Source organism: Dermacentor albipictus, chromosome 8 (assembly GCF_038994185.2).
Source record: "Dermacentor albipictus isolate Rhodes 1998 colony chromosome 8, USDA_Dalb.pri_finalv2, whole genome shotgun sequence".
Classification (NCBI taxonomy): domain Eukaryota; kingdom Metazoa; phylum Arthropoda; class Arachnida; order Ixodida; family Ixodidae; genus Dermacentor; species Dermacentor albipictus.
Window position 1 is genome coordinate 72,616,618 of NC_091828.1, and position 25,101 is coordinate 72,641,718.

General features: G+C 45.2%; 1 protein-coding gene across 4 annotated transcripts in view; it reads right to left on the reverse strand.

The window, feature by feature from the left end:
* The window catches only part of nonC (serine/threonine-protein kinase Smg1), a 110,902-nt gene that overhangs the window by 21,134 nt on the left and 64,667 nt on the right, over positions 1-25,101 (reverse strand). For 3 of the 4 annotated variants that reach the window (XM_065455911.1, XM_065455907.1, XM_065455910.1), the window contains 10 exons: positions 24,862-25,004; positions 22,152-22,406; positions 20,901-21,074; positions 18,867-19,055; positions 17,589-17,785; positions 15,669-15,801; positions 12,790-12,865; positions 6,724-6,929; positions 3,346-3,417; positions 1,271-1,450 (listed from right to left, as the gene is read on the reverse strand). In XM_065455911.1, the coding sequence (XP_065311983.1) occupies positions 1,271-1,450; positions 3,346-3,417; positions 6,724-6,929; positions 12,790-12,865; positions 15,669-15,801; positions 17,589-17,785; positions 18,867-19,055; positions 20,901-21,074; positions 22,152-22,406; positions 24,862-25,004 (1,625 nt within the window). Of the gene's footprint in view, positions 1-1,270; positions 1,451-3,345; positions 3,418-6,723; positions 6,930-12,789; positions 12,866-15,668; positions 15,802-17,588; positions 17,786-18,866; positions 19,056-20,900; positions 21,075-22,151; positions 22,407-24,861; positions 25,009-25,101 lie in introns of all 4 variants that reach the window. The other variant, XM_065455909.1, reaches the window with a different exon arrangement.

Here is a 25,101-nt window from a genome sequence, read left to right on the forward strand (position 1 = left end):
GAGGGGAACTTCAGCCATGGCTGTTGCCAAGATGAGGTCTGTTGCGATTCTTATAAATTAGCATAAGCCTCAGTTTCCTATAATTCTTGCACGAAAACACTGGTTGAGCACTCTCAATACAGAAGAACCTTGTTCATACATTCCTAAAGAAAAAAATGCCAGAAACGACACACTAACTGGGAAAACGTAGGATCTGAAGTCACTAGCAAGAGCAGCAGACTCAACTTTTGTTGATACCAATGTAGTGCAAAGCTTTGCACACATTGTTGCAGTACAACATGCCGACGCGCAACAAGCTGACGGGGCCCGAACGACCCGAGATGCGCTTTGTCGTCTTGAGACCGTAACGGTAAAGTGAAATTGAGCTGGTAAGCGAGGCCGGAAAACGATACCGCCAGAGCGAAACGGAACACTCAATTCGTGCCGACTGCAGCAGGAAACCGTGGTGAACCTTGGTTATTGCCTATTAAAAGTCTGCAATATACTTTCAGCACTACACCATACACGCTATGACACAGATAGCTGAAGATGCTTGACACCATAGGGCTCGCAACGATACTTGTGAACGGGGCGTGCGACGGCCTGCGAGGAGATTTGCTGGCACCGGAATGGTAAACTGAGTGCACGCCAGCCTTGTCACATAACACAGGTAGGCAACTATTGTGCTGTAGCTGCTGCAGCGGGCAGCTACTGTTCATGATCGCGACCCCACGCCTTTTCTTGTTTAACTGAACATTGTTGCCGTAAGATCGCATTTTCCGAGAATGTACCAAGTGGTAAAAAATAAGTAACTGCATTAGGTCATTTTTACCCTCTCAATCATATCAAAGAGGTTCCACTATGTGTAAATGGAACTTCCCAAAACCGAAAGGTGTGTTTTGAAAGTTTGGATGGGTCTAGCAACAAACAGCGATAGGGATGGTAGCTTCAGTCCGCACACTGGTGGCTTATTTACAATTCTCGCAGGGGATCAGCCTTCTCGGTTAGATTAAACGATATGTCTGGAACAGAGTATGTGCAGATTTTGCCCGTCGTCTATAGGAGACAATGATTGCTGATTGAACTGAAAGTTGGTACAACGTAACAATTCTTTTCACTTGTTTCCACTCCGCTATCACTATCCCCCGTTAACGAGTGGCTGATCCCGGTAAAGACGTGGTTGCAGTGCTTCGTACCAATGAAGCACGAAAAGGAATAGCGTTGTGACAGAACCATTACATTATGTCTGAATGGATTAGCACACATGGCCTGTCCCGTAGTGAGCGCTCACCTGCACCCCATTGGTCATGTTCTGGTGCAGCTCTCTGACAAGCTCCTCGATGTACTCGGCAACGCCCTGGCCGCCGAGGGGTGGCTCATGCATGCTGGACACCAGGGACAGCACACTCGTCTCCATGGATCGCTTGAGGGCCTCGGGCAGAATGATGGTCTGGAAGTGGACCATCACGTCCTGCAAAGAGGAGGGAACAGTGTTGCCAGAATCACAACAGTGCCACACGAGTTGCACTCGCACATCCACCCTTCATTCCCTTGCTGCCTGCCAAGATGGCTCTCACGTTCCCCTGTCCTCCTCACACTTAGTGCCATTCCTTGTTTGGAATGCAAACTGTAATACTGCTGCCATCTATATATTAGCTGCATAACCACTTCTCAATGGTGCCATTGCCCTCAAACAAAGTTTAATGCATTCTTCAGCAGGCACAAGCCCATGTTGTCGTCTGTACAGGTTACTGCCTTGCTTACAGTCCTGCCATGATAACGCATTTGGCTATAAAGTGCACTGATACGTAACAATGGCCTCAACACCACTGACTTCAACATGAGGCACCTCTCCCCAACTTAGAACAGAGGAAGGTCACAATACAGTGCAGCCAAAATCCACCAGCCAAAGGGCCAAGAAACGTTCTGCCTGCCTAGCATGAAGGACAGCAAGTGTTGGTGGTGAAAGATGCAGTTCAGATCACTTATAACATAGTCGCTTATGATGCAAGACAAAACACAGTTAAACCTCAATGTCACGAACTTCAATATAATGAAACCCTTAATATAAAAAAGGGTAACTGTTATAAATTCTTGCCCATAGAACACTACATATTTGGAACCTGAACAGTCAAGTGTGCGTATACCGTATTTACTTGATTCTAACGTGCTTTCGATTGTAATGCGCACCCATTTTTCTTGACCAAAAAAAGGCAAAAAAAAAAAGCAACCTCGATTGCAATGCACATCTGTTTGCCGTGACTTAAAAGAAAGTCCTTTACAGTACTGCCCCCGTTCATACAGAAATACAACTCTCTCTCTTGGAAAAAGATTTACTCTCAATGCACTAAAGTTGCAATAAACAAAAAGTTTGTTTCGCCCAAAAGGCGAAGCATTGATTGCATTAGCAAATTAGTAGACAGCTATACAAAAAGTAAGTATGGTAGTCTTATCGGACATCTAAACTTGCTGGACTTTGCCTCTACCATTCCAGTGAGCCGCAAGGCCCAGCCATTGCGTGGGGCATTGCTGACAACTTTAGCCACTAACTGTTTGGTTGCCAGCTTACACTTGCAAACAGATAACGCAACAATTTGTTGGACGTCTACAAAGCAACACCTGAAGCATACACACTGACTAATACAACCCAAAGTATATAACTACCAAGTACGACACCGTGCCGGTGCTTTGAAAAAGGTGACAGACATTTTTTTTTTTCCGAAGTCAGATTTGCAACGACTCGGGAATGAAACAAGGCTGGATTTTCTTTTCGCAGCAGGACATCACCAAGGCCGAATGCCAAGACGCTCATGCAGCGGCTGTCATCGATTCACTTGCAGACACGCAGCACAGCAGAAAATTTGTTCAACGCAACACAATGCTGTATCATTCACACAGAAAAAAAAAAAAGGAAGACGTGAAGCAGAACAAGCGACGGTTTGTGGAATCTGGCATTCGGCGTCTTCCTTTTATACCAGCATCCTTGGGTACTGGCCTGCACCACTGTTTCTAGTAAAACGGCCTCGGTTTCTCTGCAGAGTGATCTTGTCTTGAATTGGTGCTCTTGCTGTAGCACAGTAACGCGCCCATTGTTCCTGATCTGCCCTCAGAACAACGCTGCTCCCTAAGCACTCTGAATGAGCCATTCAGCTTTGCCATTAGATGGCATGAGATGTTTGCTTGTGCACGTGTGTGCATGAATTTTGCTGCTGCCTCGTCTCGTGTCCCATTTTGAGCTAAAAGACCAATGGATTATACGCAATCCAATGAGAACTCAGCATAAGTCTAAATGAAACCAACCACTGGAATCGAGTGCAAAAGCAACACGGGATCATTCAAGACATGGACTAAGAAAAACGCTCTTACCAGCAGGGCTGCAAACACCTTGTAGATGGACTCGGCCACAACACACAGCTGGACAGTTTCCGCTGGTGGATCCTGCGCGAAAGCAATGGAGAAACAACAAAAGTCAAAGAGGCCTTGCTATACATTTGTACATCGTAAATAAGCTTCGACATGATGACCAGCCCAGACTTTCACCAACTCTTGAGCAGCACAGACCTTGGTGCAGGGAATGAAGTCGCCTAGCTGCTACACAACTTGGATGATTCTCTCAAACTGAGCCAAGTGTTATTCTTGCGCACAAAGGACAGAGCTTGAAATTTCACTCCAACAGAGCACCTGCTCTTTCTTTCAACTTCTCGAGGTTCCTGCCCCTTTTTTTTTGCTTCCGTTAAAATTGAATTAGTGAACAATCACATCGTAGTCATCCATTGCGGCCTCTTTAGGATTACAGTTAGAATGACCCTCCTGTTTACAACGTAAAGCGCAGAACTTAGCTTTTCAAGGATGAAAACATCAGACTGACACCCGCATTCTGGAACGTTGCTCCACTCAACACTCCACCTTTACTCAAGAATGTAAGCACCAGTGACACCCCTCGAGAGAAGTGGCCATTGCGCTTTATGGTCATCCACGGCAATTCTTGAGAATCGTGATGTCTTCATCAGTCGAGGGGTGGTGCAGTGCTCAACTCGGTGGTGTGGAGGAAGAGCTTTAAGTCGAGGATCTTTTGAAAATGCAGGGGTAAAGCAAGCACACCTGCGCTAAAATTCTGAATAGCTACTACCAATGCTTTGGAACTGTCATCAGTGCTGAAGAAACAGTCACTCTGCAACACAGACAAGATTTCAGCAGGAAGCAACTTCAATGAATGTACAAACAAAATCAGAGCTCAGAGAACCCATAACAGCCACTTCCTGCAGTAAGGTTGTTCCAAGTTTGCCGCCATTGCCGTGAGTGGTACTAAATAACACTCACAGAGCTAGGCTTACTGCGCACACTCACAAATAGCCAAGAACTTGGATGAAGTGCAGGGGAAAGTCAGTGCCGTAGTTATTTGGCAAAGCACCACAAGTGTAGAAGTTGTGGGTTCAGCTCCAAGTCACAATTTGTCCTTTCATCAGCTTACCTGTTCCTTATTATTTCTACATTTCAATTAAAGCATGATACAGTAGACTCTTGTTAACTTGTAACTTTCAGGGGACCAGAAATTTATTTGAATGAAACTGTTCAAACTAAGAAGAGCCCCTTTAAATATACAGTTAAACCACAATATAATGTAGTCGGTAAATCGGCAATTCGCTTCGTTGTATTAAAATTTGACCTTTAATGCAAATCAGTACAGTTGCTGATCGATTTTTCTTGCACAGAAAGGGGCCGCAGAATTTTTCGAATTGTCGGGCAATCGAAAAAAGCAAACTTCCATAAGAAAACAATTGATTTTGATAAATTTGGGAGTCTGAGACGAATAACACTGTTTCATGCCACATATGTCGACCATATTTTCACATCGGCGGTACGAACTAAGGGAAGCCAGCCATGCTCTAACGTGCACTTTACCGCTGCGGCTGATAGCATCGCCCGCACTGTGACAACACGCTTTTAAAGCCATGCACAGCCGTGACCGAGACACTCGCAAACTTAACCCCCCCCCCCTCTCGCACATGCTTGAATGCGTTACCATGAGCTCACTCCATTTCCCCTCTTTGCCTTTGCTCGTGCAGGAAAGCGGCACTCGTGAAGCCACCATTTTTTTTTTTGTCTAACCCTCGCACACTTACACTCGCACCTAAAGCACACGGTGTGCGGGGCGCGATAGGATCTTATCGCACTTGGACTTTACATGGAACATGATGCAGCTCTACTCTGGCAGTCACACTTGTCGCGGGGCGCACAATTTGAGAGGTGCGTTTGCAAGCAGCCGCTTGCAATTCAATCATCTGAGCGTCCGATGAAGTTTCCCTTTATTGTCTCGATATTCCTTTGTAGCGACAGTGAAATTTCGTTATATTGAAATTGCACAAAAACACACTTTGTTATGTGTTGCAAGACCAGTGAAAAGGCAACCTCACCATTGAGGGAGTAAGTCTCGTAAGTGCACAGTCAAGCATAAAGAAAAACTTATCGAGTGCAAGTCATCTGTAGTCTACTGTTTGCCCATATCGTGTGGAAAAGTATACATCGGCCAAACGGGTCGGTGTGTAAACACGAGACTTTCGGAGCACAAAAGGTCATTGGGGAGAAACATTCATTCCCACATTAAGGGGCACTGCTCACAACATGGGTGCTGGCCGCTTTACAATGACACCACAGTTTTATCACACCATAAGGATCAGCTAACCAGAGAAATAAAGCCTTTCATATTCACAAGAGGGGAGAGGGTTGTATCAGTCAGCCATCTGTACATCTAAACAATGGTGAGGTTGCCTTTGTGGAAGTACACTAAAAAGAAGAAAAAAATTGTTTAATAAAAATGGTTGTTAGGGTAGCAACAAATTACGATAGGATTGCATACCATGATAGATAGGTGCCATATCTTTGGCGCCCGAGTATGCGCGGACAAATGATTTTTAAAAAATGCCTTTAATCTTGCCTTGATTTTCTTTGACGCCTGAGGGTGCGCAGGTATATAAATATGAAGTATGTGTTCTGAAATAAAATAGTTGCGAGTGCAGCGAGTGTCATCTTTTCCTGTTTGTCTTCACTGTGTCCGTGTCAGTGCGCTGCTTCACCAGCAAGGTATGATGATGACTCACCAACTAGCCCAACTTTCCACTTTACTGAACTTCACACTTTGTTATATCGAGGTTTAACTGGAGTGCCCGATCAATTGCAGTCCAGCGTGCAAAACCAAGATTGTCACTGGTCTTGCATTGCAAAAGGTCTGATCATTCCTCCACCAGCACGCGACATGTGTCGGAAGAGGCCTAGGTTCCTTATAAATTCCAAGTGCGAGAAGATCGTGCTTCCTGCACCATTTGCTGTGGGTGAGAGGGAAAAATCAGAAGGCGAGATGACGGATAGTGCCTTGAAGTGTGCCATCCTCCTGCATGCCGTGTGGCCAATGTCGGAGATGATTTGATGCAATGCTGGCTAATAGGGAGGGCGAGCACGTGGTAGACCGATCAAGCACACGCAAAGAGGGTGGGGCATGCGTGAGGGCCCAGTAACGCGATTAAGTGCACGCTAGAGATTTCGAATTATTGGAAATTTCACTATAGTCAATTTCCTCGACACTTTCTCTGGCTTCATCGTTCATTTGCTTTGTCTGTCACAACAAAAAGCCAACCCTGCCTCTCGCTTACTGCACGCAACTACCGGAGTTGCACATGTGGAAGAGTTATGTCAATGAACCAAATAAACGAAGCAAGGTCAGAGGACACATCATCCTAACTGACTGACCAGTTGCATCAGGGCCTGTCCCATCTCGTGCGCCACAGCGGCCTGCACGTGCAAGTCCTGCAAGAACCAGTCGGAGCCCCAGAACTGCAGGTCAGCGAGGCGTTCACCCGAGGCTGCCGCGGCAGTCTCCATAACCAGCAAGTTCTGGGCGCAGGGGCAGAGGGCGCCCAGCAGGGCAGCCACCACTGCAGGCTGCTGGGACGGATCTGGAAGCAGCAGAGAGAGAAGAGGCACGGGTTGCCCCGCAACAAAGCGTTCTTTCGGGGTGCATTCCATATCACCTGGTGTGTCCATGAGTCAGTCATTGGCAAGCGATCATCATGAGAAACAAAGCACAAGGACAGGATGCAGAACTCAAACGAAAATGCGGCATTGACTGCAAAGTATAATGTCTATTAAATTGACTGCAATATGTACTAAATAAGGACAACATGGAAAAAATAAATAATAAAAGATGAAGAAAGCAAAAAAAAAAAAAAACAGGAAAGAACTAGACACAGTTGACTTCCGTTAATTCGACCGTAACGGGACAGACGAAATTGATCAAATTATCGTGCGGGTCGAATTAAACAAGTGGAGGAATAAAATGGCAAAACACACCGCCTATTCATTTGGCAGTATTTGCCCAATATGCTCCTGAATCAAGCACGCTCCCACTTTCTGTGTGCATTAAAAAAATAATGCAGAAATGATGTTAAGTCTCCTAAACAAAGCAAAAATCCAATTTTTTGTCAAGAAAAATGGGCAGGAGTCTAATATGCGTTGCACAAAGGATGGCAGAGGAGCAACACAAGGACGAGCGCTTTCTAACAACTGGTTCTATTTTCGAAGAACTTCCTGCTTAAATACCCACAGATCTGCGCGATCTAGTCAAACAGAGCATGCCTATAGCGCATATAACACTTGAGATAAAATGCTGTGGACCAAAGCCACCCGGTCAACATAAAAACCTCAAGGCACATGTAACAAGCACTTACGATTATCTTAAGTGTTATATGCGCTATAGGCGTGCTCTGTTTGACTAGATTGCGCAGATCTGTGGGTATTTAAGCAGGAAGTTCTTCAAAAATAAAACCATTTGGTAGAAAGTGCTCGTCCTTGTGTTGCTCCTCTTCTTTGTCCCTGTTTGTTTGTGCACAAAAAGTTTTTAAATAATGAATTTGTTCCAACTAGGCCGACTCGTAGTTGTACTATGTTTACTGCTTGAAAATCTTTCTGGGCAGGCTAAAAAAAAGTATGTGTTGTCGACAGAGGATGGCACGTGTTTCCTGGATACACTGTTGCCTAAGCTTAGCCGAGATAGATGCTGCCACTTAAAGGGGTTGCCATTCGGTAGGGGAGGTCACTATAGGTGTGAGACATGGGCATGCCGACAAGTCCAGTTTGAATGATCCCGCGAAGGCCAATATTAGGACCGAAACAACCAAGGTTTTGGCCCATATACACAAATACATGGGTGCTGGCCGGGACCTTCGGGCCGGACCTAATTAACCAAAAAATTGAATAAACTGGAGTCGGATTAACAGAAGTCGACTGCAAAAGTAAACATTTTTTTTCGTGTTATGTTGCCTGTTCTTGTGCTGCTTTCTCTCAATGACTTCAACTGCATGTTTCATGTTTGCCAAGCTGGAACCCCCAAAATTGTTTTTCTATTGCGCCCAGTATTGACTACAGTGTGCGAGCTGAGGTCATGTGCAAGATAATGTGCATACGGCATCACTGGACTGCTCTGTAATATAGCTCGTTTCCCTCTCCACGGTGCCATTCTTTAATTCCATGCACACACTCCCATGCATGTGCGCCTGCTGCAACTGATTCACTGACGGGCAAATTAGAGCAAATTCTGGCCTATGAAAGACACCAGTGGGGAGCATTAAAGATTTATTTCAACTGCTTGGGTTTCTTTCACATGCAATGAAAACTGAGCACGTGTGCACCTTTGAATTCCACCTCCACCGGGATGCAGCTGCCCCAGTCGGTAACTGAACCTACAACCTCTCAAAAAAAAGCCACGGCGATCGAGTCATCACAGTGGGCGTCCCAGTCTTCTCCCCAGGGTGTAAAAAGTCTTGCTTTCCTGCACAGCAGAGCTGTACGGGAAAGTGGTTGAGCTTGATGCATTTTAAAACATAAAATTGGCCCGTAGTGATGGTTGAATATTCAGTGTTGTAGAATATTCAGTCGAATTATTCTCTATTCGTTATCACTTTGATTCGAATTCATCTATTCAATATTTTCAAAGTGGTGGAGTCTGCATCGTCATAGTCATCAGCAGAAATTGTATGTGAATAATAGCAATGCCGGAATGCTTTGTGCCTATTTCTGCCTTTAAAGCCTTTGTTTTTGCGTTTACCACTGCACATAACACCGCGTTGGCCGCAGGCTTTTATAATTGCGTAGTTGCATCCATGATCGCGTCGATAGCAGCCGTGTTTTCTTCCACAGCAGCTACGGTAGTTTCGTTCCGACTCGATACGCGCGTGGGCAGCGTGCCTAAAGAACTGCGTAGTGGCCGTCTATGACTGCATAGATAGCGACCACGGTTTCGTCAGCAGTTGTTGCAGCGAACGGTAGTTTTGTTCTGACTCGGTGCATGCGTCGGCCACATGCCTTAAGCACTGCAAATTCGCCATTCATCATCGCATTGACGGCGGCTGTGGTTTCCACCGCAGCAATTACGACAAACAGTTGTTTGCTTTGACTTGGCGCAAAGCTGTCGAGGATGAAGAGCACCGGCTACATAACAATGGAAGTGAAACTTGTTGGCAAACAGCTCACTGGCGAAAAAATAATCTGGATGAGCGCGCAGTAGTGCGAAGCATGTTGCAAATGAAGGCGTGCGCCACAGCCGTGCTGCGAAGAAAGTTGTGAGACCTTGATTGCCGCTGCAAGAGTCAATCAGTCACGACATGAGAATTGCCGCTTCTGCTCTGCTTTTGTGCAAAATAGCAAAAGGATTTGCTCATCCATTGACTAATAAAAGCATGTTGACATAGTAAGCATTTGCTTGTTGTTTCCTTGATACCCTCGATACTTCGTCATTCGGTTAATTTGGACACTTTCTTTCCAGTCCCACGAAATTTGAATTAACGAGGTTTTGCTATAATATGTGATATATACTATTCTAAGTATTTGATTCGAAATTATTTGACCAAATCACTATTCGCTCCAAATTCGCTTTGAACCTCAAATTCACTACTCCCCATCCCTAAAAATGGGGAAAGAATATACATATTTTGCATCATACTACAAGTAGCATAGCCCCAAATGTAATGCAAAGTGCTTTCCCGAGGTGACAATTTCACGCGAGTGAACTTTTATCATGTTTGTAGAAGCTGTCATTTGTAAAAATTTCACACGTAAAAAAGAAAGTAGCATGCCTTGTGCTCAGGATTTAATTCTCCCAAGCTGTCGGCAAATAACTTTCAGTTCAAATTCTGGCTGATATCAAAGTTCTCACAAACTGCCCATTAATTTCCCTAAAGCTTAGTTTCGACCCGTGGCTATACGTAGTTCTGAACATTCAACAGCAGGTGTGAGGGTCCAAAAAAGATGAACTTTTCATGTTTCCCAAGCAGCAGCCGCAATGACCAGCCTGGTTTTCCGCTATTTCGCAATCACATATCCCACTACCTCATTGTGCAAAGTACCAAATTACCTATATGCAAAATAATAATTTAAGATGGAAGAAAAGTGCTTTATCCTCACTCTGCTTTTCAAGCAGTTGTTCATTCACACTCTCTTTTTCTCCGTTTTCATTTTTTACACTCGTGTCAGTCTGTTTGTCTGCAACAGTTGTTCCGTCATTGCGGTCTGAAATAAAGAGAAAACAAAAAACAACACAGAAGCAGCACACCTGAACTTACTTTGACACTGAACTTTGACATACTTATGCGATTCGTCAATTATGCGGCCCCAAAATTCAATCATTAAGAGGAAGCTTTAGCTCGGGCCCAACTCCGACGTGGCCTATTCAAATACATGTAAAAGGCAAAAATGTTTTTATGAGATAGCCCCTGGACTGATTTTGATGAAATTTGTTGCATTTGAAAGACAAAGTTAAATTCTAGTGACTGTTGCAAGTGGAGTTTTTATTTAAGGCTTGAATTTTTTAAAAACGATTTTCAAATATTTGACCGTTTGAAAAAAATAGAAGCACGAAGTTTACAAATTCATAGCTCTGCATCAAGTACTGATATCGTGGTTATGTAAACGGCATCCATTAGATCATTCAAAGGGGACAAATTCAATATGTCATTTTACATCTTACGTGTATTTGTTACGTTGGTTACAACGGTTTACCAACAGTTGTATTTCCCTATGATTAAATTTTTAAAAATATTCATGTGTAACATATCAATTTTGTCCGCTTTAGATGTACTATTAGATGCAATTCACAGAATTGTATTATCATTTTTAGTGGTTGAGTTACAGAGTTGTAAACTTGATAGTTTCGTTTCTCGAAAATTTTCGATTTTCGCCAATTTTTAATAAAAAATTGACGACCTAACTCAGAAATTTGAAACCAACAGTGAGTAGATTTTAAGTTTGTCTTTTAAATGCAACAAACCTCGTCAAATTTGGTGCAGTGGTTGCCAAGAAAAACTAATTCTCCTTTTACATGTATTTAGATAGGAGCACACGAGCTAAAGCTTCCTCTTAAGGAAGCCATGAATCCAAGCCTTCGAGCTTGAATTAAGCACGCACATTAAACCTTACATGTGTCACAGCAAAGTGGCAAGATTTGAGTGCACTTGGTGCAGCGGAAAACTTGCATTAGAAGCTTCTTATACTGCAGTTGAACCATACAGCAGTCTGGCAACACTGAGGGGCAAAGAAAAAGTACGCTCTGTGTGGTCAGTGTGTGTGGGATACATGTGGTTTCGTTCTAGCTTGTGCTGTTCTTACTGCACAAGTGAAAGACTTGTCGGCACATTCCAAAGGCAATCATGTTGACTGTACCACAATGAAGAGTACCCATTAGGCCTTTTGGGAAATGAAACTGTGCAAGCTGTGTTTTTGCAGAATACATCCCCTCTCAAAGCTTTTGTACTTCCAATGACGTTGCTTTCTTCATTAAAAGGACCAAGGCGCATATCATACTGGGTGCCTATGCCATCGCACTCACTTACAGGGACATTACAGCAGCCTAAACAAAACATGAATTGGCCTTTGGTTTCAGCTTGGGTCTCGTGTCTAGCAAAAACCACATGCCCATGAAACGTGTGTGATGACTGTTACCTACAATAGTACACATGCAGGTTACGGCAGCATACTTCAGCACTTTTTAAGCCTGCAATACCTGGGGATATGAATTATCTTGTTACACAACTAAATCGATGCTCTGGGAAGACTGCTACTTGAGGCTTAGCAACTAGGCCTTCTGTTATCATTTTAACTGGTATTTTTTGTTATAGTTTTTTGAAACAACTGGCACATGCAATAATGTAACCATCACTGTCACTGAGTGGGACAGAAAGGCAAATCACGACAGAAGGGGAGGGGAGAGGGTGGAGGGGAATATTTTAGAGTACTGCTAGATTTGTTTTCAAAAAATAGCATAGATTCAAACAAAGAAACAACCCAAAAACGAAGTTGTAGATGTTGTGCAAATTGAAAAAGTCACACCTTCGCATTAACTTCCTTGTTTGGCAGCCACATGCAGCATGCAACATAACTTGCAACACCGCAACTTTACTACAATGATATCTGTTTTGCTTTTGGCAGAGTTGGAATCCACAATGTTTGCCTCGGGCGACACACACCTTTTCAACTTGAAGTTTCACCAGTTTGTACTGAAGGATGGCAATACTGGTGAACAGGCTCAACCCACAGACAACAACATGTGAAAACAGCGGCTGTTGCATTTATAAACCTTCGTCCCGTCCACTCTCTTCGTTTCTCACCTTTGCGTGCTTTTACGGTTTCAAGATTCGAAAAACCGTTTGATGACCTTACAGATGCCAATCCTGGAGTGCAGGCTCCACTGGCTAGCAGGAAATCACCCCACACCCTTGTGCACCACCAACCATATTAAGACACTGCAGCGAAACACGCGCAGCTCACCTTGGGCAAGAGCCATGAGTGCGGCCTGGGCGTCGGGCAGGTAGTCGGAGCCTTCGGCTTGCTTGCGCTTCATCACCTGCGCACACAGCATGCAAGGCAAGGTCTCGGATGACAACGCAATGACACAAAAAGAACAAGCATACTAACAAACAAGGCTGGTAAGACAAGCTTACTCAACTGTCTTCCCGCTACCTAATCTTGTTTAACAATTTACCATTGCTACAGTGAAACCTTGCTAATTCGACCCTCGTTAATTCAAGAAAAATGAATCATTCGAACTCATCCTTTCATCCTGGTAGGCATATGCATTATTTAACATCATCAAACTATAATTAATTTGAACGTACACTCAAACGAATTTATAATGAAGTCGATAGTTCCAAGAAAAGTGGTTGTTATATCAGTAGTTCATTATCTATGGACCCACCCTTAAAAGAGCTCAAAAATTAATTGCACTGAAGCTGGCTTTAGCAGTTACAGTTCGGCAGCATTTTTGGCCCGAAAACCAGATTTTCCAGCGTTATTTTTGTTCCTGGTGCGTTTGTGCGCCTAGCTGTAAATCTCCATTAGAAAGTACCATCTAAAGAACAAAATGCAGTGTCGTATAGCAGCTGTCCTGTAACGGCGCCCGGTTCCAATCACCTGTGATTTCGAAACTGCAAGAGCAGCAGTAATTTTTTTATTCAGGAGCTTGCGATATATTTTACTACCAGTGAAACATGACCGTATTCTGCATAAGAGATCGAAGAAGCATTTTAGGTGGCCAGAAGCGTAACCTTCAGAAACTACTGCAGCATGCCACTATTCTGCGAAGGTTATGGACATCGTGGGCTCGGCATTGCGACCATGTGTCAGCCACACAAGAGCTGTAAAATTGCATTACCTATGTCATTTCGAGTAAAAAAAATTGGATAATGGGAAGGTAGAACGTCACCGCAAATCGCTGCCAGCAATCGGCAACGTGAAAAGAAGCGCTGCCAAACCGCGATTGCCTGATAAAGGCATAGTAACCACCGATCCTTTGCAACATTGTGTTGTGGCAGCATGCAGACTCGGGCCACGTGAATGCCAACAGTAACAACAGGAATGCTTGAGCAGCTGTTCCCATGGTGCAAGGACATAGGTGGTCATTCCACATCGTTGAAAAAGGCATAATGCACTTGGAAAAGGAGGGGGCCAGCACCGTGGCGTCAGGTATGGCTTTGGTCGCACTTCTGCTTTGGTACTTAGTGTGCACACTCTTTTTACTGTGACCGGATTCGAAGCATTCGTTGCAACAGTACGGCGATTTAAAATATGTTCGTTATATCTGGAAGTGGTTTCAATAGGCAGGGTCAGAAAATCATAAATGCACTGAAATGTGGTCTTTACAACAAATACACCGTTATAGCTGGGATCGTTATAAGTGGGCTCGACTGTATTTGGCTGCACACCAGTTCAGACAACCCTCAGAACGCAGCGAACGTGGAGCGTCGCAAATGCGTAATGCAAGAGAGGGAAAGCGATGCTAACAGCGGATTCAAACAAAGCGGCGGAGTCTGCATCGCCACAGTCATCAGTGAGACAGTACAGAAATGACAGAAACGTCGAACGCTTAGTGTCAATTTGTGCATTTATGTGTTTACCACCACATGTGACAACACGTTGGCCGCACGTCCTTTCAGAACTGCGTAGTCTTCATCCCTTCATCCAGTCAGTAACGAGCACGATTTCGTCCGCAGTGGTTGCAGCGAGCAGCAGTTCTGCTTTGACTCAGTGCAATGCATGCGCAATGTCAGAAACAAAACGGAAGCTGTTGAGGACGAAGACCAATTTTACTGTGGCCCGCACGCTTGCGTCAGACCCACTGCTTTATCGCGGTGAACTAACGATCTGTTGCCAATCAAATCAATGGTGAAAAAATTATCTGGATGTGCGCGCAGTAGTGAAAAGTATGTCTACTCGGTTGAAGACGCGGGCCTCGTGCTACGGCCAAACAGTCTGCACTGTGAAGGAAGTCATGGAGCCTTCGCCACTGCGAGTGCCAATTGGTCCCGAGCGAATGAGAATTGCTGGTTCTGCTCTTATTTTGTGTCAAATAGAAGCAAGGGTCACAAATTTATTCAGTGAATAAAGGTGGATAGACATAGCAAGCATATACTAATTGCTTTCTTGATACCCCCGATAATACATTTAATTCGGCAGTCCTTTTCTTGGTCCTGTGAAATTCAAATTAATGAGGTTTTATTATAGTACCACTAAAATTTTTATTAAACAAAGCTTGCATTGTATTTAGAGCATGGTTCCCCATACGATGTGAAAGGTTTTATCAGCCTAGCAATGCTCCAAAAAGAAAGAAAACTAAAAAATAAAAGAAAAGAAAAAGACAAAAGAAAACTCAAATGACATTTGTGCAAACTCTATGGCTATGATTATGCAGATCAGGGAGGTGACGTAACATGTAGTTTGGCACATCGCCAACCTCAGCTTGCTTCTTTAGGTCAGATTTCTTGCCGAGAAAAAAAAAAAAAAAAGCTACCTGGCAATTTACGTGCCAGAACCATGATCTATGACGGACACAGCAGTGAGTGACTTCGGATTAATTTTGTCCACTTGGAGTTCATTAATGCGCACCCAAAGCATTTACACGAGTTTGCATTCCGTCCTCACTGAAACGTGGCCGTCAGGGTTGGAATTGCACCCACAACCTCAAGCACAGAAGCGCAATGACACAGCCACTGAGTTAGAGTGGCAGATGCTGAGAAATAACAAAATATTGCAATTCTCACACAACACACACTCAGATGGGGCAAGAACACAACCCTGCTACTATTCAACACATCTTCCAGCAAGGAGAATGCGGACTGCTGCTAAGTAGAGTGGACGCAGGAGCAACTCACCGACAGGATGTGGGAGTTACAGTCCGACACGGCGGACTGGAGCTCGTAGTGCAGAGCAAGGGCTGCCTGGGCAAATGTCACTTCCGTTCCTACACCGTAGTGGTGGTGGAACTCCGATATCACCTCCTGACACCTGCAAGGCACCGCAAGACAGGGAACAGAGCACAGTGTCAGCCACATCTAGGGTCAACGAGATTTTGCAATGCTTGTGGCGGCTCGTGCAAGTTGGTGATGCAAGATTTTCTAAGTACACCACACGCCAGGACGAGTACTGTCACTGCTAACCGACATGACTGTAGATTACTCACGAATGCGTCAATTCTTGTTTATTTTTTGTTCCGTATTTTTTTCCTTCGAAGAAATAATTGCACGTTCTATAAATATATCACAGTAGTGCCAATAAATCTTTTAGTTGAGAGTAAGTACGTGTGCGTTGTACGTACAAAATTTTACAATTTCATCCTCTGGCACTGGTAATCGTGAATTTGTAACATACAGAGTGACACAGTAGCTGACACATGTTTCGGATTCCAAAAATTCGGACTTGATGGATATTACTGAGTTCATAAGTGCACCGTCAGGGTTCCCATGGAGCTAACGAATTTCTGCAACCAAGTTTTCGGACAATATAGGAACCAAAGTTCGAATTTGTTCCGAGCCATGCTACCCAATTTGGAGGCCGCCATGTTGGATTTTCTGCTGGCTTGGCTTCCAGTGGCCTGCCTTATAGCCTTTAAAATTGGGACAGAGAGTGCGCGCCATTCTTCTGTCTCGGAGGCCATGCCCGCTCTCTCCCGGCTAGCAAAACTCTCCAGAGGATGGCACTTTTCCTTTTTTTTTGGTCAGCACTGTCGTCATAGTCCCTTAATGTGGGATCTGTTCTTTTTATTTTATTTTATTTATCTAAAGTTTTGGTTGCTATTTTGCACGTGGTCCACCGAGCAGGTATGTCTCGGAGACATCGCATCTTTGTGCGCGTTTGTGTGGCTTCCCGTTTGTGTGATCAGCGCCACTTACTGTGCCTTCGCGACAGTCAAGTGATGCGAAGGAATGCGACTCATTTCTTCAACCTCCACTGAACTTCGTTGGCAGAGATCAACACAGTGACACTCTTGTAGACTGTATACAGAGATGCCACTTTTGTGCAAATCCAAGCAAGTCTGTTTGCCTCCAAGCGTAGTATGAGAAAGGGCATTAGAAGAAAATGTTTTAAACCACTCTAAGCCTAATAAATTTTATTTTTGTGGCTGAACGAGTTTTTCAGACTGTTTGATTTTTCAGACTATATTTCGGTCATCACGAGGTCCGGACAATTGGTTGGCAACTGTAGACGGTGTAGACAAAGAAAAAAAAAAGCATTGGCTAACAAAAGCTCATCTTGTCGTTTGTTTAAGGCAAAATCCTACTGTTTGTCTCTGACATGCCACTTCGCCTATGAAAGTCTGCTGAAAGTGGACAGCGTTATTTCTGTCCCTGCAGCGGATGGTACAACCCTTGTAGCAAGGCATTGATTGCACGGATGTTTGTACTAAGGGCAGCTCATGATCATAAATAGTTTTGCTTATTGCCTACATTATAGAAGTCATGTGAACATAGTCGGAGCTCTGAACATGGCAGCTGTGTCGTCCTAGCACTTCACTAATCATAGCTTCACTAAACATAACTTAACCAATCCCTCAGCTTGAGAGAGGAAAAAAAGGCATTTGATCTTATACAACAAACATCCATTGTTAAGGTATTTTCGAGACCTTCGCATACAAACTGAACTGTAATCAGCACTGGCATACCAGAGTAGACCATAGTCAATTCCTGGGTACCGAAGTTACTGTACAGCTGTACATCTTAAAACATTACAGCAACTGTTCTGCGAACTGCCACCAGGCTGTGCCCGCTAACGAGCTCCATCAATGGTGCCCTCACTTGGCCAGGGTGAAGTCCTGGTGCAGGCCGTCGAGCCAGTGCTGCCAGTGTTGAAGCCGGTGGCTGGGCTGGTGCCAGCCATGCGGGGGCCCCTGCACCACGATGGCCGAGTAAGTGCCCAGCAGCTCCAGGGCCGTCTGCAGCGACTGGCGCAGCTGCTGCACCAGGGCCAGCAGCTCACCTTCACTCTGCTCGCACTGCAGCAAAGACAAACAGAGAACAGAGAGAGGTTTATTGATCGAGCAACAGGATTTAAGGATGCCTTCACAGTAGCGGTTGCCAGAGGTTGCACGACCAACTGGAAGTGATGACCAAGAAGCGACTCGCAGGGCAGATGTTCGTGCCAACAAGGCCCGCCTGTCACCCCACCAAAACATCTCGTAATTCGTGCAGTCTATGTCTGCTCGCATCGCCACCAACACATAAAATAATGCAAAAGGATAGAAAGTTGGGCAAGTTAGTACAGTAACATGATCTTGAATTGTAGCGCAAAGTGACACAGACAGAGACTAGAAGCAGACAGGCGAGCGTCATGTCTGCTTCTAGTCTGTCTCTCACTACACGCTACAATTCAACATCATGTTAACGTAAAATAATTGTTAGCATATTCCGACATTCTGCTCCTGTGTCATGGATTGGTCCAGTAGCTGTGAGACTCAAGTTCCAGAGATAAAAAATTGCACAGCAAGTTAATGACCAAGTAGGGTTGCTATTTGTGCAACGTAACCATTTGCAACCAACTTATTCACAAGCCCTCCACAGCTCACTGGTGTGAGTAGGCTTTCAATGCTCAAAAGCGAAACGGGGCTATGAGAGACTGGATATGATGGCCACCTTGCATTCTTTAACACGCACCTAAAACTTCGTGCAAAAGCGTGCTCACCTAAGAAGTGATTTTGTCCAACACCCATTACCAAAAGGCACACACATCTGAATCACCCTGTCTACTTCAAGCAGCAAAATTCAACTGCAGATTCAAAGCACCCCTGGAGCAGCATTTTCTGCTTGCTTCGGTGCAAAAGTCTTCCAACGGGAGGCCGGGAACACCTGGCGACTCAAGACTGCTCTACCAAAATCTGCAGAGCATACCGCAAATCCACACAGGAACTCATGCATTGTTGGCAACTCCAGAACCAGTTTAGCACTTGCACTTCCTTGCATCCCAACTCTAACGGCAATGCTTGTGTTCCAATTTCAGATCTGGAGGAACTTGCCCCTCGTAACTGGTTGTTCTGCCCAGAATCTGCCACTCGAACTTGTCAGGAGGTGAACACACACCTGCTGGAGCAACTGAAGCTGCCCCGAGCTTTGCAGGAACTCCACCAGGGGTGCCAGTGACCCTACAGACTCGAGGGCGGGCTCAGCGGTCAACACTTGGCGCCACCTGTCGGGAGGCGTTCCCGATGACAGTGCTGACATGGCTGCCGTCTGCAATGCACTCCAGCGGCGACACTCTTCAAGCTTTTCCTGCAATAGCAACAACAGCACAAGCATTTCTGTTATGCTAGTTTAAAACGGTCTCACACGCACACTGCAGGCAGTATCTGTTGTGTCGGCAATTGTTCAGAGGGACTGGTCCCAGTGAACTGCACCTGGTACCACTCCTTGGTGGCTTGCTATTGACTCACTAACGTTGTCGTTCCTATATTCTTATGGTTTTCATCAGCCACATTCACTACAAAATATGCATGCATATCCAAACTCTGATGCATGTGTATTCAGTATCAGTACGCCTAGAAATTTCAATAAAGCAGCAACATGGCACCTCCTCTGTACCTGCCCATAAATCAACACACAAAAAATATATATATATATATATATATATAAAAATTTCAGCACTGTTGAGGTTTACAGTAAAGTGGCATCTGCTGGTGTAGGAAGAAAATCTCCCCCACCACTGCAAATCTAAGACAGGGAACAGTCTACCACAGATTGTGCCTAGGCTTGTTCCAGGTTCCTTAAAACCTGAAAGCCACTGCTAAAATTGTCCCAATTTTTTGTACAGTCACCAACCAATATATCGGGACACCAATAACAGGAACATGCTCGGTAATTCGGACAGCTTTGCGACACCGCCAATGGCCCCCACAGACTTAATGTGTAAAAGACGACTGCTATTTCGGACAGCCGCCAGCTCTACACTCGATTATCCGGAATTCGTCTGTGGCTGTAGCGTACGCCGACTCTGGCACCATTGTCTCCTCTGGCAACCTTGACGAGATATCAAGTATGGCCTCAGATATATGAGACATCAAGTATGGTGTTAGAAATTACAGACTATGCTGTAATCCCTGAGGCCTTGCTTTGGGCGCAGCACTGCACCTTAGAGATTTAACTTCAAATGCCGATCTTGGAAGCTTTGCATGAATTGTGAGGTCGCATCAACATCAACACATCCTATTCCGAGACCACCACGCATGGTTTCGCTCTTGTTTCTTGAGGTTGCCTTTTCAACAGCGTTCCGCTATTCTGTGCTTGTTGCTTTAGTTTGTGTTCCAGACAGTGCCCTGCTGGCTTTCTCCGTCTTTCTCATGAAGTTATTGACAGTTGGCGTCAAATGGTACCAACGGTGCCCTCGCAGTCTGAATGAGCCCGGCCCCACAACTGAAGAGCCTGAACAGTGCCTACCACAACGAGCTGAAATGCAGACATCATTGATGACCTGCTAGGCTGTGGTGTGCGGATTCCTGCTACCATTACACTTGAAGACTTTGCAGACGTCGACAGCATGGAGCCGTCGTGTGCCGAACTGAATGATGACGAAACGATTGAGCAAGTTCTCCCACCCTCAAGCTGCGACTCCAACTCGGATGATGATAATGTTCGGTGTGCTCTGGAGCCTTCAGATGTGGATCTGACTCAAGCTTTTGCAGTCCTTGCATTGGCATACAGATACAACACAATACTGGCAGAAATACAGGTGGACTCGGTTGCACGTAAGTGGAAGTGTTTGCAGCAATGAATAGACCACTTCTTGCTTGCACAGGAGCCTTAAAACGTAAATAAAATAATCGTTTTGGGACACATTAGTTTTTTCAGACATTCGATAGTTTGACTTACTTACGCTCCTCGTGGAGTCTCAACTGTCGGTCACCTACTCTACTAACAAATTTTCTATTAAAAACACTTAACTTTTTTTTTTTGGTATGTACATACTTTCTATGGCGAGAAGTACGGCTGAACGGGTTCTAATTTTTCGTGACGTGCAATGCTATTTGGGCTTTCCGGGGAATGCATCTTCGCGTTTGCTGTCTGTGGCTGTGTGCACGAATACACATCTCGTCCAACAATAAACCGAGCGAGTCAGCTCACCAGCAGTGCCCGCAGCGCCGAGTCCCGTGCCCCCTGGACGAGCGCCCACTCGCGGTAGCGGGCGGGCAGCGAGAAGAGCGGGTGGTCCTTGCCCTCGGACGCCAGGGCCTCCTCCAGGATCGTCTGCTGGGCACACGCCTCGCCCAGGCTCTGCTCCGCGGCATGCACGCAACCCTGCCGCCGTGGGAGAGAAACGAAGGACACAAATTAAATTTCGAGTTCTTAAAGCCAAACCCATCATCACATTGTGAGGTATGCCGTGGTGGAAAACTGCGGATTGAATCTGGCCACTTGGGTTTCTTTAACTCGATAACAGCAGATGACAAGATAACTTGCCGCCACAACAACCGTCTTTCGGGGCCGATAACAAGTTAACGCGTCATGAATTTCTGGCAATTATTGCCCGTGAGCACAAGTTCCGTTTCTTGCAATTTTGACAAGTAAATAATACACAACGACCTCCACCAATTTTCTTTTTGCACGTCTGAAAATTTTTTGGGAATGCACCCTATGGACCCTACCACGAGTGTTTTTGCATTCCAACCCTATCGGAATGTGGCTGCGGTGGTTGGAATCGATCCTACGATCTCAAGTTCCGCAGCTCCATGCCATAACCACTGAGCTACCACACGTTAGGTAAACAAGGGATATGTTTACTTTTACAGTACTTGCAACAAAAGTATTGCTGTCCTCTAGACGAGTTGGTATGACAGCACAATTAGAATAGGTCACGATTTGGACGCAATTTATAGTGCAGTCCAATTCAGACAAAGAAAAGAGATTAAGTGACACAGGCACAACTCACAATTAACATTTTGCTGAAGATTCACTGACAGATTACGCCCACACTAATCACATTGTACAAAAGAAATGACAAAAGCAGCGAGCAAGAAAAGTAATTTTGGGTTTAACATTCCAGAACAACATGAGTCTATGAGAGACACTGTTGTGAAGGGTCGCAGATTATTTTTGACCACGTAAGGTTCCTTAAATCGCAACCAAAGCTTGCTACACGAGTGTTCTTGCTCTAATTCTTAATGTGCACCGAGCCCTCTGCAACCATGTATATTTACATTTAACTCTCACTGGAACATGACCTTCTTATCAGCAGCAAAACACCATAACTGCCGATCCATCGTGGCAGATTACTGCATCAATGCACTTAACCACCACCGCATCAACTACTGGTCAAGAAAAAAAAAGGAAAGGAAGACAGCCCTGGCGACGGTTCGATCTTACAAGCGTGCCCACCTGTGCCTGCTGCCAATCGCGGAGCAGCCCGGCCGTCTTGTCCAGCGCGTCGGCCAGCAGCCTGCGGTTGTGCGCCCAGGGCTGGGCCGTCTCACGGATGCGGATGGCCAGCAGGGCGCTCGCCATGTCCCGCTCCAGGCGCGACGCGGGGGAGCACACGCCGGTGTTGCTGTCCCAGTCGACGAGCGGGTCGTACACAAAGGCCTCCAACAGGGTCAGCAGGGTCTCTCGACCACGACGCAAGACCTTCAGCACCTGGAAGAAGGCAACACGACTAAACATGCAACGATGCTATCTCCCACAAAAGACATTTCACAAAAAAGCCTGCAAATGGACAGGGCAGGTGTGAGACCTTGGCGACGCAGCCATAAGATGTGTTATGCATATTTGGCTGGACACTTACGAGTTGTATTGCAGTCGAAATTGTTCGAGCCTTTTTTAACCAGTTTCTTTAGTTGCAGTGGCTTGTTACATTGCTTAAAAGGTCCCTCGCCAGGCCACACAACAAAGTTTGCTTAGACGCTGGAAGTTGTTACATGTCCTCTAGGAAGCATTCTGCTGCATAAGTTTTTCAAACTGGCACACTAACAGCTCAGACAGAAATATTTCAGTGCCGCAAACCCATGATTTCAGGAGGCGAGCTGCACTGCCAAGGGAGACACTCTCTCCATCTGCCCCATCTAGCCTCCACAAGCAAAATTCCTTTCCTGCGTTCTTCCGTACCGAAGCTCGAGGATTGCGTGTTGCATACATCACGGGCCCCACCTTCATAATTTTTTCTCCTTGCTTTTTTTATGGCGTGGTGCACTTCCGCTGACGCCATCATGTGCAAGCTGTTGTGATTGTCTTGTTTTGCGCAGCGCACAATTTTGCGCACTCTACACGAGGTCAACTGACTAGCGGTATAAGTCAGTGCTACACGAATACTGAGGCAGACACAAGCGGATCACAGAACATGATCCAACGCTGGAACATGGTAGAAAACGACATAGTTTTGGTGTCTGCGTGGGCAACTGCACAACGTAGGAACAAGCAGACAAAATGGAAGTACACATCTCTCTTGCTGCGGTGCAAAGTAAAACAAAAACACGCAGACATGTGGTTTGTGTGTTTTATTATTTCTCGAAGCTTTAAGTCATCTATTCAAGCAACGTATTACACAAATAACACATGTTGCCGTGAATAATTCTCAACATTGCGTGTCATCATGAGCGACATTACAGCACAAACGTGTACGTAGGCATGCTAGCATGTGTACGTCACCTTCCGCCTTGGAGCGCAGTGGCCGTGAGCAGAAGGGCAAATGACGTTAGGTTTGAAATTTCAGATCTTTCCACGATGCATAGCTATGTAATACTTTGCAGATACGATCGTTATCACATATTGTATGCTCTGCACTTGTCAGCTCAAATGGCCAGACCTGGTGAGGGGCCCTTTAACAAGTAGGCAGTGACCCAGAAGTTGCCCCTGGCAGCATGAGGGTACCTACAGTTATCAATTGTAAGTGTGCCTTCGATCTGCTGGCGATCACTAAAATCCCACAGAACACATGGCAAAAGGTAGCAGCAGTAGAGTGCAAACTTATGGCCCTCATCTACGTCTGGTCTATATTGGTAAACAGTAGCAGACCTAGAGCAAATGAAACACGCATACAAAAGACTGGCACGGTGCTTATCATGTATACCTATCCTGCGTACCTTTTAACACGACAGCGTTAAGGGCCTCGTGTAGCAGAAAATCAAAATTCGGCATAGGCGTCGGCAACCACGGCCGAGAAAATCACCTTGAACCACGCATATTCTATACGGCACTAAAGTTGCTCATATTTTGCCTTACTTTCTTTACAGTGTTATTTCTCGGAATTTTGAGAATGGCAGCCCACAAACAAATGCCATGAAACAAAATACTGATAGCACTTGCCTTTTACGTTAAATCTTCTCTACCTTAAACATCAAAAGTGCAAAGCAATAACAGAAGATCGGCCACGCATGAGGTTGCATTTCTACCAGAAAGCTCACCTTGGTGCATAGATTTCGGCACCAGTGTTTTCCGGTAAACATTATGGTTACGTATAAGCTGCAGTTGCCCAGAAGCGTCAGAAGCAGTGAGGGATCTTTGAATGCTATCGCATTCCACTCTTAAAGGCGAAGCTCAAGTCTCCTCCAAATTTTTTGCTTGTGTTGAATTGTGAGTACCTTCAATCATCTATCAATTGGTGAGTAGCCCTTTCATCGTGTCAAGTTCCTTATCAAAGAAGGCAGCATTAACTGGAGTTGAAAATGTCAGCACAAGTTGGCTTCTCTGTTCCACCCAGCAAAGCTCCTCCAACCTTGAAAATAAGACAACAATCTAAGCTGTCTTATTACCCAGAGAAGAGGCCACACACAGCTAAAGCGCACACTTGTATGATTCGAAGCAAACAAGGTGAAAATGCACTGCAAGTAGACATTAAGCAGACTTCTTGAAGGAAGACTCGAAGCAGAATTCTTAAAACTGACTCGAGATAGGTATTCATCTTACAGTAGACTTAAAGTAGACTATGGTGAACATAATAATAATAATAATAATATGTGAACATAAATGTACCTAAGAAATCTGCCATGTTTCATCACAAGTTCACTTCACACAAGTGCGCAGTCAACAAAAGGCTTGCAATGCTTGCATGCTGCTTGCAGTGCAGGCTCTGGCATGTAAAATTGACGCTACTGACCTGCTCGCAGGCAAGGCGGAACTGTCCCTCGACCCCGGTGACCCCAAGCGCAGCCTCGATGTTGGGGGTCATGCGGAAGGGCACCTTCTCGGGGACTCGCAAGTTCTTGCCTTTCTCAAAGCACACATTGTAGTCGATGTGCACTACCTGCAACAAAGCAAGAACAGTGGAGGTTCAAATGCATTCAAACAGCGTTGTGAGCTCATCACCTAAAACTTGAAATGATACGTAAACATTAGA